The sequence below is a fragment of the Colobus angolensis genome, unplaced genomic scaffold, assembly GCF_000951035.1.
Source record: "Colobus angolensis palliatus isolate OR3802 unplaced genomic scaffold, Cang.pa_1.0 Scaffold310, whole genome shotgun sequence".
In the NCBI taxonomy this organism is placed as follows: Eukaryota; Metazoa; Chordata; class Mammalia; order Primates; family Cercopithecidae; genus Colobus; species Colobus angolensis.
The window spans coordinates 3047901-3060710 of NW_012116378.1; the positions used below are offsets into that span (position 1 = coordinate 3047901).

The window sequence follows — 12810 nt, forward strand, 5'->3', positions numbered from 1 at the left end:
GGACAAGGTGGCCAGGCAGAGTTCCCCAAAAGCATCTTCTGCCGTCAAGCCAGTGCTCAGGGACATTATAGGTATCATGGCAGGAAAAGGCTCCAATAACACGAGCAGGAAACTCAGGGAAAGGCAATGTTAAATGAGCTTCCCACCTGCAGGACCACTCAGAATCTAACATAAGGGGCCAGGTGCAGTGGCTCACGCCTGCAATCCCAGCACTGTGGGAGGCCGAGGCGGGCAGATGGCTTGAGCCCAGAAGTTCGAGACCAGCCTGGGCAACATGGAGAAACCCTGTCTCTACTTTAAAAAATGCAAAAATTAGCTGGGCGTGGTGGTGTACACCTGTAGTCCTAGCTACTCAGGAGGCTGAGGCATGAGAATCGTTTGAACCTGGGAGGCAGAGGTTGCAGTGAGCCAAGATCGTGCCACTGCACTCCAGCCTGGGCCACAGAGTGAGACTATGCCTCAAAATAAAAAAAGAAAAGAAAAGAAAAATCGAACACAAGGTGCATTCTAGAGCTCCAGGCAGGAGCTGGAGAGGGGAATTTGCCCACATCTATTGGTGCACTTGGTCCATTCACGCACATCACCACCCAGTTGGGAAACATTGCGCGTCCTGGTCCTGAGTCTTCCCTTTGCCCCTGGACACTAGTAGTAAGTTACAGTAAGATAATTTTTCCAAAACGTTTCAGAAACTTTAGGACAACAGAGTCCAGGAGATCTTTCACTGGAAAAGCTCAATTTTTCTGTAAACTTTAAATACTCATTGTAAATGGTGCTCCTATTTTCTGAAGACTTTTATAAAAGGCCTCAAGAGAAATGCAAATTGAAACTACACTGAGATACTATCTCTCACCTATGAGACTGGCAAAAATGCAAATGCTTATCAACACATCCTGTTGGCAAAGCCACAGGAAACGAGAACACTCATATGTTAGTGGTAGGAAGGCAAAACGGTGCAACCCCTCAGCAAAGGAATCTGGCCATATCTAACACAAGCTGAGTATCTCTAAACTGAAAATCCGAAATCCAAAGTGCTTCAAAATCTGAAACTTTTTAAGCGTTGACATGACACTCAAAGAAAATGACCACTAAAGCATTTCAGGTTTCAAATTTTTGGATTAGGGATATTGAACCAGTAAGCATAATGCAAATATTCAAAAAAAAAAAAAAACTGAAATCCAAAAAACACTTCTGGTCCTGAGCATTTCAGATAACAAATGTTCAACCTATAATACGACAAAGACATTCACCCTTTAACTTACCAAGCCCGCTTTCAGGAACTTATCCTGGAAGATACACATCCACAACTTAGGTAAAAAGCTGACGAGAAATGTTATTAATATAAATCAAAGCACTGGGCTAACAAGGCCAGAACCTACCAATCATCGTCACACCACTAAAAGAAACAAGCAGAGAGCAGTACCTCCTGATGGAAGTAACACCACCACCTAAAAACATTCTTACTAAAAAAAAGAAATCGAACTTGAATCAGATCAAGCCTCTCAAACTATTATACCCATTTGCATAAATAACAAGGGACAGAGGAACATGTTCAATGTCATCATGTGAATTTCAGCAGCAAAACCCAACACTAGGGAAATTCTACAGGACAACCAAATTACTTTCTCCAACAAATAAGCTGTCAGGGGAAAAAAAAAAAGGAGGGAGAGTAGAAAAGAAAAGACGTAAGAGACATCAATCAAATCAATCAAAGGCACTCTGTGGCCCAAACTGGACCCAAACACCTGAAGAAATGCAAGAGCTCACTGGACACAAGATGCCTAGTAAGTGGGGTACAGGGATTAGAATTATTTTCAAAAGAAGTCCATAACTTTTGGAGATATATTTATGGATTAAATGGGATTCTGGCATTTGCTTCAATAAGGCCGTGAGAGCTTAGCAGATGGGGCGGGGTCACCACCAAATCAAGACTGGCAATTGTGCAGGTTAAATGGGGTGAGGGGTACAGGAGGGTTTTAGTATACTATTCTCTCTACTTTTATGTTTGATATTTTCCATCATTAAAAGCTTACATGTATACACTTCACATAGATACATATATAACATACACCCATGTACATATTCTATCATTAACCCAGCAAACATATCTGTGGCCAATTCCTCTCTACAACAATCAACAATATATATAGATTTAAAGTAAAATACAAAAGATTCTTTTTTCCTTACTTGGACCCAAGTGTAATGATGAATTTCCTTGCTAGCCAGGAAATTCACCAAGATAAACAAGGCAAGCTTAAAATGTTATAAGCAGCCAAACTCCTGGTGAGGTGCTCTGGAAAAGAATACACTGGATATTCTGGGAAGCAAGAACAGCAGGAAATTTTCTGGAGGAAAATCTTGGGCCACTGCCTTAAAGCAATGTTGGTGATAAAATCAGAGATGCTTCATGTTTAGGTATAACAGCTCACGTGCCATCTGTATGTATAGTCAGGATTTCCCAGTAGAGATGGGGTAATCACATTTTCAATGCTTGAAAAGGCCTTCTAAAATTTTTCAATTAAAAAAAATACATTTGCATGATTCGATACAAACATAAAAGCCCAATGTCCAATACCAGAAAAAATAATGAGGCTGTTTTCATCTCATAAGCTGTGGAACTCAGAGAACGGTTACCAGATTATCTTCCACTTACAAAAATATTTTAAGAGTGGCATGGGTGCCTGTGTTTTCTCTTCTTCCTGTGAGGCTCTGTCTGTCCCAGAATAAAGTAAACATGCACAGTGACAACGCAGCGTCAGACAGAGCCAAGGCAACATGCCCATTAAACAATGGCTCTGGGCAGCTCCCTCCTGAAAGCCGACTTGCCCCTGGTCAGGCATGAGGTGGGGTGAGCCCCTCAGGACCAAGGCCAGGTCCAGAGCCTTCCCCAGGCCACTCCTTGGCCTCCAGGGGGAGGGCGGGTATTCTCATGAGCTCTGGCAAGCAGAAGGAGCCTCCCCTTGGCTCAGGCAGGCAGGAGGAGCCTCCCCTTGGCAAGTGGCAAGTTTACAATTGCTGTTCCCAAGCGTGGGATCTTGATAATGAAAGCAGAAAGAAAATCCAAACAGCACTGGCCCGCCTCTCTTCCAGGAGCACAACTTGCACTCCATTTTGGCCGCAGGTGTAAAGTTAAAATTCTTGCTATTCTGGCTCCTGCTTCTCTGTCTAATGCCCCTAGGGAAACAGAGGCTGCCTTTTCCTATTCTTGAAACCACTGCAACTACAAGAGATGAATTCATATCCTAGCCATGCTAAGGAGAAAGGGGTTTTCTCAGTCAGCAGTACATTTTATTTTCTAAATCAGTCCGTCTACAGCTGACACTGCTATATGGCCTTTGTCTTCAAATAAGGAAATGGAGTTCACCAGAATGATGGAGCCACGGCAAAGCAACAGGCGCTGAGCCCAGCAACCCACTACAGAAACCACGGCCATGAGGGAAGTGCCAGACGTGGCTCCCTGCTGATGCTCAGGAATCCTGAGCAAACTCAGACTCTTCCTGAACCCCAGTCACTTTCCTCAGAGCTGCAAATGAGAGTGACATTAACTGCAACCTCCAGCACGCACAATGACTAACATTAAAACGACATACTGGGCTGGGCGCGGTGGCTCATGCCTGTAATCCCAGCACTTTGGAGGCCGAGACAGGTGGATCACCTGAGTTTGAGACCAGCCTGAGCAAAATGGTGAAACCCAGTCTCTACTAAAAATCAAAAACTAGCTGGGCATGGTAGCATGTGCCTGTAATCCCAGCTACTTGGGAGGCTGAGACAGAAGAATTGCTCGAACCCAGGAGATGGAGGTTGCAGTGAGCCAAGATCGCATCACTGCACTCCAGCCTGGGTGACAGAGAAAGACTCCCCATCTCAAAAAACAAACAAACAAAAAACAACCTATTGCCCACAGACACGGTATCACAATGAGAGACAGCTATAGTGTGGCCTAATGAAGGTAGGAAATTCACCTCAAATCCAACTAGGTAGTCCCAATAACTTTTGGTGACCTGTCACAAATCAAATGATTTGTTTCTGCTTATTCCTTATCCACTCCCTTAGCCAAAGTGACACAGGATGACACTGCCACAGCACACACAGTTGCATCTGAGGAGGTGTTGGATTATCTGGAGGCTGGCTGGAGTCGGGGGGCTAAAAGGACAGAACACACGTCAGTGCATTTGGAAAGCACTCTGGCCTATGCGCTGCATGAATGACAAAACCAGCAGCCAGTTGGCTGGAAAAGAAACTTGATTTGCTTAAGATAAAACTAAAGAAGAGGCCGGGCACAGTGGCTCATGCCTGTAATCCCAGCACTCTGGGAGGCCGAGGTGGGCAGATCGCCTGAGGTCAGGAATTGGAAACCAGCCTGGCCAATGTGGCAAAACCCCATCTCTACTAAAATACAAAAATTAGCCAGGTGTGGTGGCAGGCACCTATAATCCCAGCTACTGGGGAGACTGAGGCACGAGAATCACTTGAACCTGGGAGGGGGAGGTTGCTGTCAGCCAAGATCGCACCACTGCACTCCAGCCTGGGACAGAGCAAGACTCTGTCAAAAAAAAAAAAAAAAAAAAAAAAAAAAAAAACTAAAGAAGAAGCTTTACTAACACTAACTAGGGCTAATAAAAGGAAGCTCTGAGTGTAGATCCAAAATGCACACAAACACATAGCTGGGTAATGGTAGTAATTACATCTATACCTCACATTCCTTTATTACTTCCCCATAAAGAGTAGTGCTGCAGTCACGTGTGCCACTTCATGTGTCTGCACGCAGGATGAAAGAGGCAACATGCTGCCCACCTGTGTCAGTAACAGTAACCACACAGAGTTGGGCTAATTGTTTCTGGCTGGCCATGTACCAGGTGCTGGTGCTGTCCTCAGTATAACTGAGCACAATGATTGCTGTTATGGACTGTGTGTTTGTGTGTCCTCCAAATTCTTACGTTGCCGCCTTACCCTCTAATGTGATGGCATTTGAAGGTGGGGCCTTTGGGAGGTGATTAGGAGTAGATGAGGTCACAGGGTGGAACCCCATGATGGGATCAGGCAAAGGAAGAGAGAACAGAGCTTTTGCTCTCTTAGCCATAAAGGACATTGCGACAAGATGGTCATCTGCAAATCAGGAATCAGGCCCTCACCAGGAACCAAATATTGGACCTCCAGCCTCCAGAACTGTGAGAAACAAATATCTGCTGTTCAAGCCACCCAGTCTATGGTATTTGTCATAGCAGCCTGAGCTGCCTAAAACAATCACCATTTGCAGATGAGAAAAGTAGGTGCAGAAGGCGTGAGGCACATATGCAAGTTCAGCAAGGAAAGCCAGAGAAGGGACAGAATGGCTCGGCAAACCTTCAGACCCACACCAGCGCCATTTCTCAAACACCACCTTTAGTTCATGAAATCTGCAGGCTTGATACAGCTCACTAATTGTAAACAATTCATCCCTAATCTCTTAGTAGGGATAAAGTTCTAATTGTAAAAATGAAAACAGGAGGAAGACCTACAGACCGGAATGTCCAAAGGAGCTTTCTGCGACGATGGAAATCTATCGCCTATGGTGTTCAATACAGTAGCCACCAGCATGGTGGCTCTCAGCTGGGATTAAATGTGTTCTTTAGGGGACACTCGGCAATGTCTAGAAACATTTTTGGTTGTCACAATGCAGGTGGAAGATGCTACTGGCATCTAGTGGGTAAAGAGTAAAGACAATGTTCTTTTTTTTTTTTTTTTTCCTTAGAGTCTCGCTCTGTCGAGCAAGCTGGAGTGCAACGGCACAATCTCGGCTCACTGCAAGCTCTGTCTCCCGGGTTCAAGAGATTCTCCCTGCCTCAGCCTCCCGAGTGGCTGGGATTACAGGTGCTTGCCAAGTGATTCTTGTGCCTCAGCCTCCCGAGTAGCTGGGATTACAGGCATGCACCACCACGCCTGGCTAATGTTTGTATTTTTAGTAGAGATGGGGTTTCACCATGTTGGCCAGGCTGGTCTCGAACTCCTGACCTCAGGTGATTCACCCGCCTCAGCCTCCCAAAGTGTTGGGATTACAGGCATGAGCCACCAGGCCTGGCCAAGACAACAGTCTACAGTGCATAGGATAGTCCCCCCAAGATAAGAATGATCCAGCCCCAAATCCCACTAGTGCTAAATGGTGGAGAAAACCTGCATTAGCCACATGTCACTACTGAGTACTTCTGATGTGGCTACTGAGACTGGGAAACAAAACTTTTAATTTTCTTTAAATGTCAATTTTAGAACAAAAAATTTAAAAGAATAAAACTAAGAAAAAGTCTAATTTAAATGTAACTAGCCATGAGTATCTTGCACAGCTATAGTAAACGTGCATAAACATAAAAATAAAGGTCTTGTTTCCCCAGTATTTCCATTTAAAGCAACGAAATATCTTCAAGGAAAAGAGAGATTCTGAAGTTAGCATTGGAAAATCATGAGCATAAATAAAGGCATGAAAGTGAAGGTCATGAAGCTTTGGAACAAGTGTCCAGGCAACTCACTCTTGCAGGGTCTCCACCCCCTTTTCTTTGTACTGCAGTTCCTGCTTCATCTGGGTCAGCTCTCGTTTTAATCTGGAAAGCTAAAGACAAATCACATTTTTTTTCCAAAAACCAGCTGTGAAGAATGATTTCTACAGTTGTTATTAACACTGTCATCTGAGTTTCTACTCAGCTTGCAGTTCAGAAGATCATCTATTCTCACTATAAACTTCCATTCACATGCATAAGAAGCAGCCTTTCTTTTTTTTATTTATTTATTTTTTTTATTATACTTTAAGTTCTAGGGTACATGTGCATAGCGTGCAGGTTTGTTACATATGTATACTTGTGCCATGTTGGTGTGCTGCACCCATCAACTCGTCAGCACCCATCAATTCATCATTTATATCAGGTATAACTCCCCAATGCAATCCCTCCCCCCTCCCCCCTCCCCATGATAGGCCCCAGTGTGTGATGTTCCCCAAGAAGCAGCCTTTCTAGAAGACCTGCTGTGCTTAGATACAAAAATCCCAGATTAGACAGACTCTTACCCAAGTGGGGAACCAGTAACATTTTCAAGGTTTCCACATTACAACTGGCAACTTTTGTAACACATTCTTCATCTTTCCTTCTACCCACTCCTCTCAGACCCCCGCACATGAAACTTTGTGTCCAGAAGCCTGCTCTCTGACTACCTGAAACTCAATGGCTCCTGGAGTGCTTCTTTAAACAGATTCTGGGACCCACTCCAGGTCCACGTCAAAACTCAGGGGCTGGGCCTGGAAGCTCGCACTTTGAACAAGCTCCCAGGTATTTTTCTTAGCTGTGCTAAAATTTGAGAACCACTGCACTAAAAGATACACCCTGATTCAGGGAATGACACACCAAGAGAGGAGCAGGCTTCATTGCCAAGATGTTTCTCGTGCTTTGTCCCAAATGCAAAAAAAAGCGTTCCCCTTCCCAGACAACCAAGACAAGCGTCTGAAGAGATGAAACACGGTAGCACACAGATAATTCAGGGGTTACTGGGGAAGCAGCATCAGAACCCTCAGAACCCTTCCAGTCTAACACTGCTAGCGATCCCTCCAGGAGGAGTCAACCAGAGGGGAATGCCAGCAGCCTAGGCTGCGAGGCCTCAGGCTTCCATCCACCTGGTTGTAAAAGCATCGGTTTTACTCACCCTATCCCGACGACTTGCTATTTCTGCTTTAATTTGGTGTGGGTCATACTTTGTATTTGTTGAATATCCAGAGAATGCTAAAGAGAAAGAAAATATTTTATTTTATAATGGATCCTTCAAAATACATACACATAAGGAACTTCTGATTCACTGCATTAAATAACTCTAAATCTCTGATTTACAAGAGGTCACTGGCTCCTAAAGAATTGACATTTAACATCTTCAAATCTTCCTGATGTTTGATATTTGAATCAGGACTTTCTATAGGATCTCATATAATAAAATACATGGCTGTAGGTCACTCAAAACTCTGCTTAGTTCTACTATAAAACTACTACCGTTAAACACCATAGAGACACAGCGGGCGGGGGAGGGAAGAGGTATGATTATGATGTAGGAAACTGTATTTAATACGTGAACAGTACTTGCAGTATGAATCTACTTTTACTTTCTTTTAAAATACATATACAGACGTCACTGGAAAGATAGAACCAAAAAGTTAACTGCAGTTATTCTCAGTGGCTGCATTAAAAATGATTTTATTTTTATTTTCTTCACACCTATATTCTCCAGATGAACAATTTTTGACACAAGAAAGGAAAAAAAAATTAGAAATTTGTAAAATAAAAAAGATTTCTAGTAATACATCCGTATTTGGCAGTCTTGAGAAAAAGATGGAAAGATGGGCCCCCAAGTTGTTTGTCCCAGAAACTGAAGTGAGGCACTCACGCTTCTACTCTAATAACTTGTTTTGATGAATGTTTAGCTAAAAGACATCACATACCTCAATGCTTTCCTAAACAGTGCAGTGTACATGATTTAAAGTCTCTTTACAGACATGGCATCATTATTGTGAGTAACCAATACCTAGGGATGAGTAAGAGCCACAGAGCTATTTACATGCTAGGCACAGTCAGCAAATTTCCGTGCACACAGAGAGCTGCAAGCTTTTTCCAGTGTTACGGCAGCTGGAGCAGCAAGTGGCTATTCCTAATTTCTGCTACCCCATCCACCGCTCTGCGGTGCTTTTTCTTGATGCTTCTGCCTCCTTTCTTTAGGTTTCTGAAGCCATGGGCTCTGTACCACTGCTGCATGGCTTCTCTTCTGCTTAGCTAGTGGAATGCTGGTCTGTCTGCATCTGTAAACCACCCCACTCTGGTGCCCTCTGCCTCCCAGTTATTGTCATTAACATCACCTGCTCAGAAGACACACCTGCAGGGATGGAGTCCTTTCTTTAACTCCTTTGATCTGAGAATCAAAGGCTGGCTGTCATTCAGGTAACTAGGTGCCAACAATGAGAAACCAATTCAAAATCATTTGGGGACTATGTACTGCAAAGGATGGCTCAACATCATCCAGTAACTTCAACAGCACAATTACTTCAAACCTCAATTAGAACCACATCCAAAGTTCATTTGAGCAGTCGGATCTCCTATTTTAATAACAGTTCTAAAGAAAATCTACTATTTCAGTCCCATTCAGTCAGAATTTCAAACAACTGAATCTACTGGAAATAAACAACTGGAAGAGCTAAATGTTTGCCAACTTTATCTCCAATTTTCTTACACTTAGACTCATGATCTCTCAAAGACATGGAGTAAAATACTTTACAAACAATTCTTTCTTAGACAAGACTGCCTATTTCCAAATCCTACATCTTCCATCTTGCCTGACTCCCTGGTTTCATTTAAGATCGGTAATGAAAGCAACATCTCCAACAATGCCCTTAAAAGGCAGAAATAATTTATAGAAAACATCTCCATATTAAACTCCTGGGACTTTAAGTTTCCCAGATCTGAGCTTAAAGGCCTTTCACTTGGGATAGACATAATACGCAAATGAGGCTATGAGGTTAGGGCTTGCTGAATCCTGGCTTACAACACGACAACACATGTGTCAACTTGTCAACTTGCAGTGGGAGGAACACAAGGCCAAGAATTATCACTTGGGATCTTTCCCATTAAGGGTAGAAAGTAGGCCTACCATCAAGTTCAACAAAGTTCACTGCAATGCTAAACATCAGCACCGGTGAGGCGCCGTGGCTCACGCCTGTAATCCCAGCACTTTGGGAGGCCGAGGTGGGCGGATTACGAGGTCAAGAGATTGAGACCATCCTGGTCAAAATGGTGAAACCCCATCTCTATTAAAAATACAAAAATTAGCTGGGCGTAGTGGCGGGCGCCTGTAATCCCAGCTACTCAGGAGACTGAGGCAGAAGGATTGCTTGAACCCAGGAGGCGGAGGTTGCAGTGAGCCAAGATCACGCCATTGCACTCCAGCCTGGTGACAGAGTGAGACTCCGCCTCAAAAAAAAAAAAAAATCTGTACCAATCTTCCTCTGTCTGTGCAGTTTCATATGGAAAATTAGCAAAGAGACTTGAAATACACAGGGGAGGTGTCCTGGATACTGTTGGACATCTACGCAGCAACCTTCCCCCATTTCTCCTTCCTAAGTACTAGAACCCTGGAAGTGTTGGGTAGCCACCTCTCCCCAAGAGACTCAGCATGTATCCACTCCTAGAGGGGGAAACTGACAAACCAATGACGCCACTGAACCACTGAATCCACCTATGGGAAATCCCACCCCACCTCCAGAGGACTCCACTATGTGACAATGAATTTCCTTATTGTCCAGGCCCATGAGAAATAGTCTTCTCTGCTGCAGCCGAAACCATCATAAATGACAGAACACCTTTTAATTATATGGATCTCATTCATGTTACTTTTGCTATGGTCTCTATAAAATTATAAAATTCCAGGAATGGGATAAGGGAAAAGTCTACTCAAGTAACTAACACAGCGAATACATTTTATCTTCAAATACTAAGGATGGTTGTGAACACTGGTATAACTTTTAATAATGTAATTCAATTTATAAATAAAATTCTCAGTTCCTCAGATCTGCCAGTAAGTCTACAAGAACCACTTACAGAGTCCGAGAACAGCTCAGGACTCCAGACCCCATAACAGCGTGCACTACACAATACTTTTTTTTCTTTTGGAGACAGGGTCTCACTCTGTCACCCAAGCCAGAGCACAGTGGTGTGATCTCAAGCTCACCGCAACCTCTACCTCCTGGATTCAAGCGATTCTCCTACCTCAGCCTTCCAAGTAGCTGGGATTACAGGCGCCGCCACCACACCCAGTTAATTTTTTGTATTAGTAGAGATGGGGTTTTGCCATGTTGGCCAGGCTGGTCTGGAACTCCAGACCTCAAGTGATCCACCCACCTCGGCCTCCCAAAGTGCTGGGATTACAGGAGTGAGCCACCGTGTTCAGCCTTCTACAACATTTATAAACGGAATATCTTCCTCTATTAAGACATGTCTCCAATCTCGAGGTTTATGATAAAGACCAGACTTTCACCTCTAAAGTTTTCTTCTCTCTTGAAGAGTTGAGTGGGCAGAGCTATTAAATAGCAATATGGAGTCTGCTCAGGCATATAACATTGCCTCAGATAATATAATAATGAGGTTATAGCCTAGCTGGACCACAGCAATGTAAATTATTATACCTTGCTATTACAGGGTGCCTTTCACATTTATTTAATCTATTCTCATAAAATCTTTGTGAAGGTGAAATGATACTTACGTTTCCTTGCCCATTTTATAGATTAAAAGACTGAGTTTGTAGTGACTTAATCTATAATACACTATGCCATCATTCACAGAGGGCTTCATGTCTAGAATCTGGGTTCCTGTGGGTCAGCTGCCAAAGATCCTTTAATTGGGCTAGCTTTCCCAGAAGAAGAAACGGTCCTCCAGCTCCCCAGTGCCCACCACCCAATGGGTGAACTTGACCTGTGTATTTAGCACTCAAAATGCTGCAAACCCCACTACTTAACTCTGGATTTCAGTTTGACAGATTACTGAAAGGGGAAATGTGTGTGCCCATGTGTCTGTCTGTCTTTGTCTCTCTTACGTACAGGCCTCCTCTGAGCTATGGAAACCTAAGGTCACCCCAGAGGAAAGACATGCTTTAAAAGACCAGCAGTCCTTCTTCAAAGACATCCTCTGGGGCAGGTTGCTCCTTAGGACCAGGTGTAGGCCTCCACGGATCAGCACTGTCAGGAGCTGCTCAAGGGAGCCAAGAATGACTCTGGGCAAAAGGCCGACAAGCCCTGACAGGTTCCAGGTTGACAGGTACTATCTACCAGAGAGGCACACGGAGAAATATGCAAGGCCAACAAAGTGGGCAGGATGGGTTTTTCTAAGGCAATATAAGTAAAAGACCAAAAACAATCAAGTAAGGCCACCTGGGGGTGATCTACAGAAGTAACCCAAGATGCCACCAAATCCTAACCAAGAATTCTCCCTCCAGGACAGACGAGGGGATTATTTCTCAGGAAACATATGCTTTGCTGCAACCTTCAAAATCTGGCTTACCAACTAATATATGGGAAAATGCTCCATGATCCTTTATTCTCCTGCCTGCTCCAACATGTTTGTGTGAAGGAAAACAAAAGGTTTTGAATTGGAATGGATTGCCTGTAGTCCTGTTCCTAACCAAGACAGCAAATGAGAAATCTTTCAACAGCGAGAGCACCAATAAGGCCTGGTGCGGTGGCTCACATGTGTAATCCCAGCACTTTCAGAGGTGGAGGCAGGCAGACCTCTTGAGTCCAGTAGTCTGAGACCAGCCTGGGCAACATGGCAAAACTCCATCTCTACAAAAAGTACCAAAATTAGCTAGGTATGGTGGCACACGTCTGGAGTTTCAGCTACTCAAGAGGCTGAGGTAGGACAATCGCCTGAGCCTGGGAGGTTGAGGCTGCAGTGAGCCAAGATCACACCACCACACTCCAACCTGGGCAACAGAGCAAGATCCTATCTTTAAAAAAAAAAAACAAAAAAAAAACAGAGCACCAATAGAAGACAGTCATTGTGAGACAGGCTTGGAGCCTCAGAAGGAATGTTGGCAGGACTGATGGCTGATAAGGTCAAGCTTCACCACCACCTAATTCAAGAACTCAGGGTGGATCAGCCGTTTCTCACCAGAGATAATGCTGCCTCTTTCAATGTAGACTTTGAGTAACTCCTAGGAACCAGGACAGTAAACAAAGTCATATTCCTGCTGCTACAGGGGCCATTCACACTCCATCTAGCCCAGTGGATTTCAACCCTGGGGATCACCTGAAAAGCTTTAAAAAAAAAA

At 44.0% G+C, this 12810-nt stretch overlaps 1 protein-coding gene across 1 annotated transcript in view; it reads right to left on the reverse strand.

Moving 5' to 3' along the window:
* WWC3 (WWC family member 3) overlaps positions 1–12810 on the reverse strand; it is a 79582-nt gene that overhangs the window by 55615 nt on the left and 11157 nt on the right. Inside the window, exons 3-4 of the mRNA XM_011950902.1 lie at positions 7657–7733; positions 6498–6577 (exon numbers count right to left, since the gene is read on the reverse strand). Of these exons, the coding sequence (XP_011806292.1) occupies positions 6498–6577; positions 7657–7733 (157 nt within the window). The remainder of the gene's footprint in view (positions 1–6497; positions 6578–7656; positions 7734–12810) is intronic.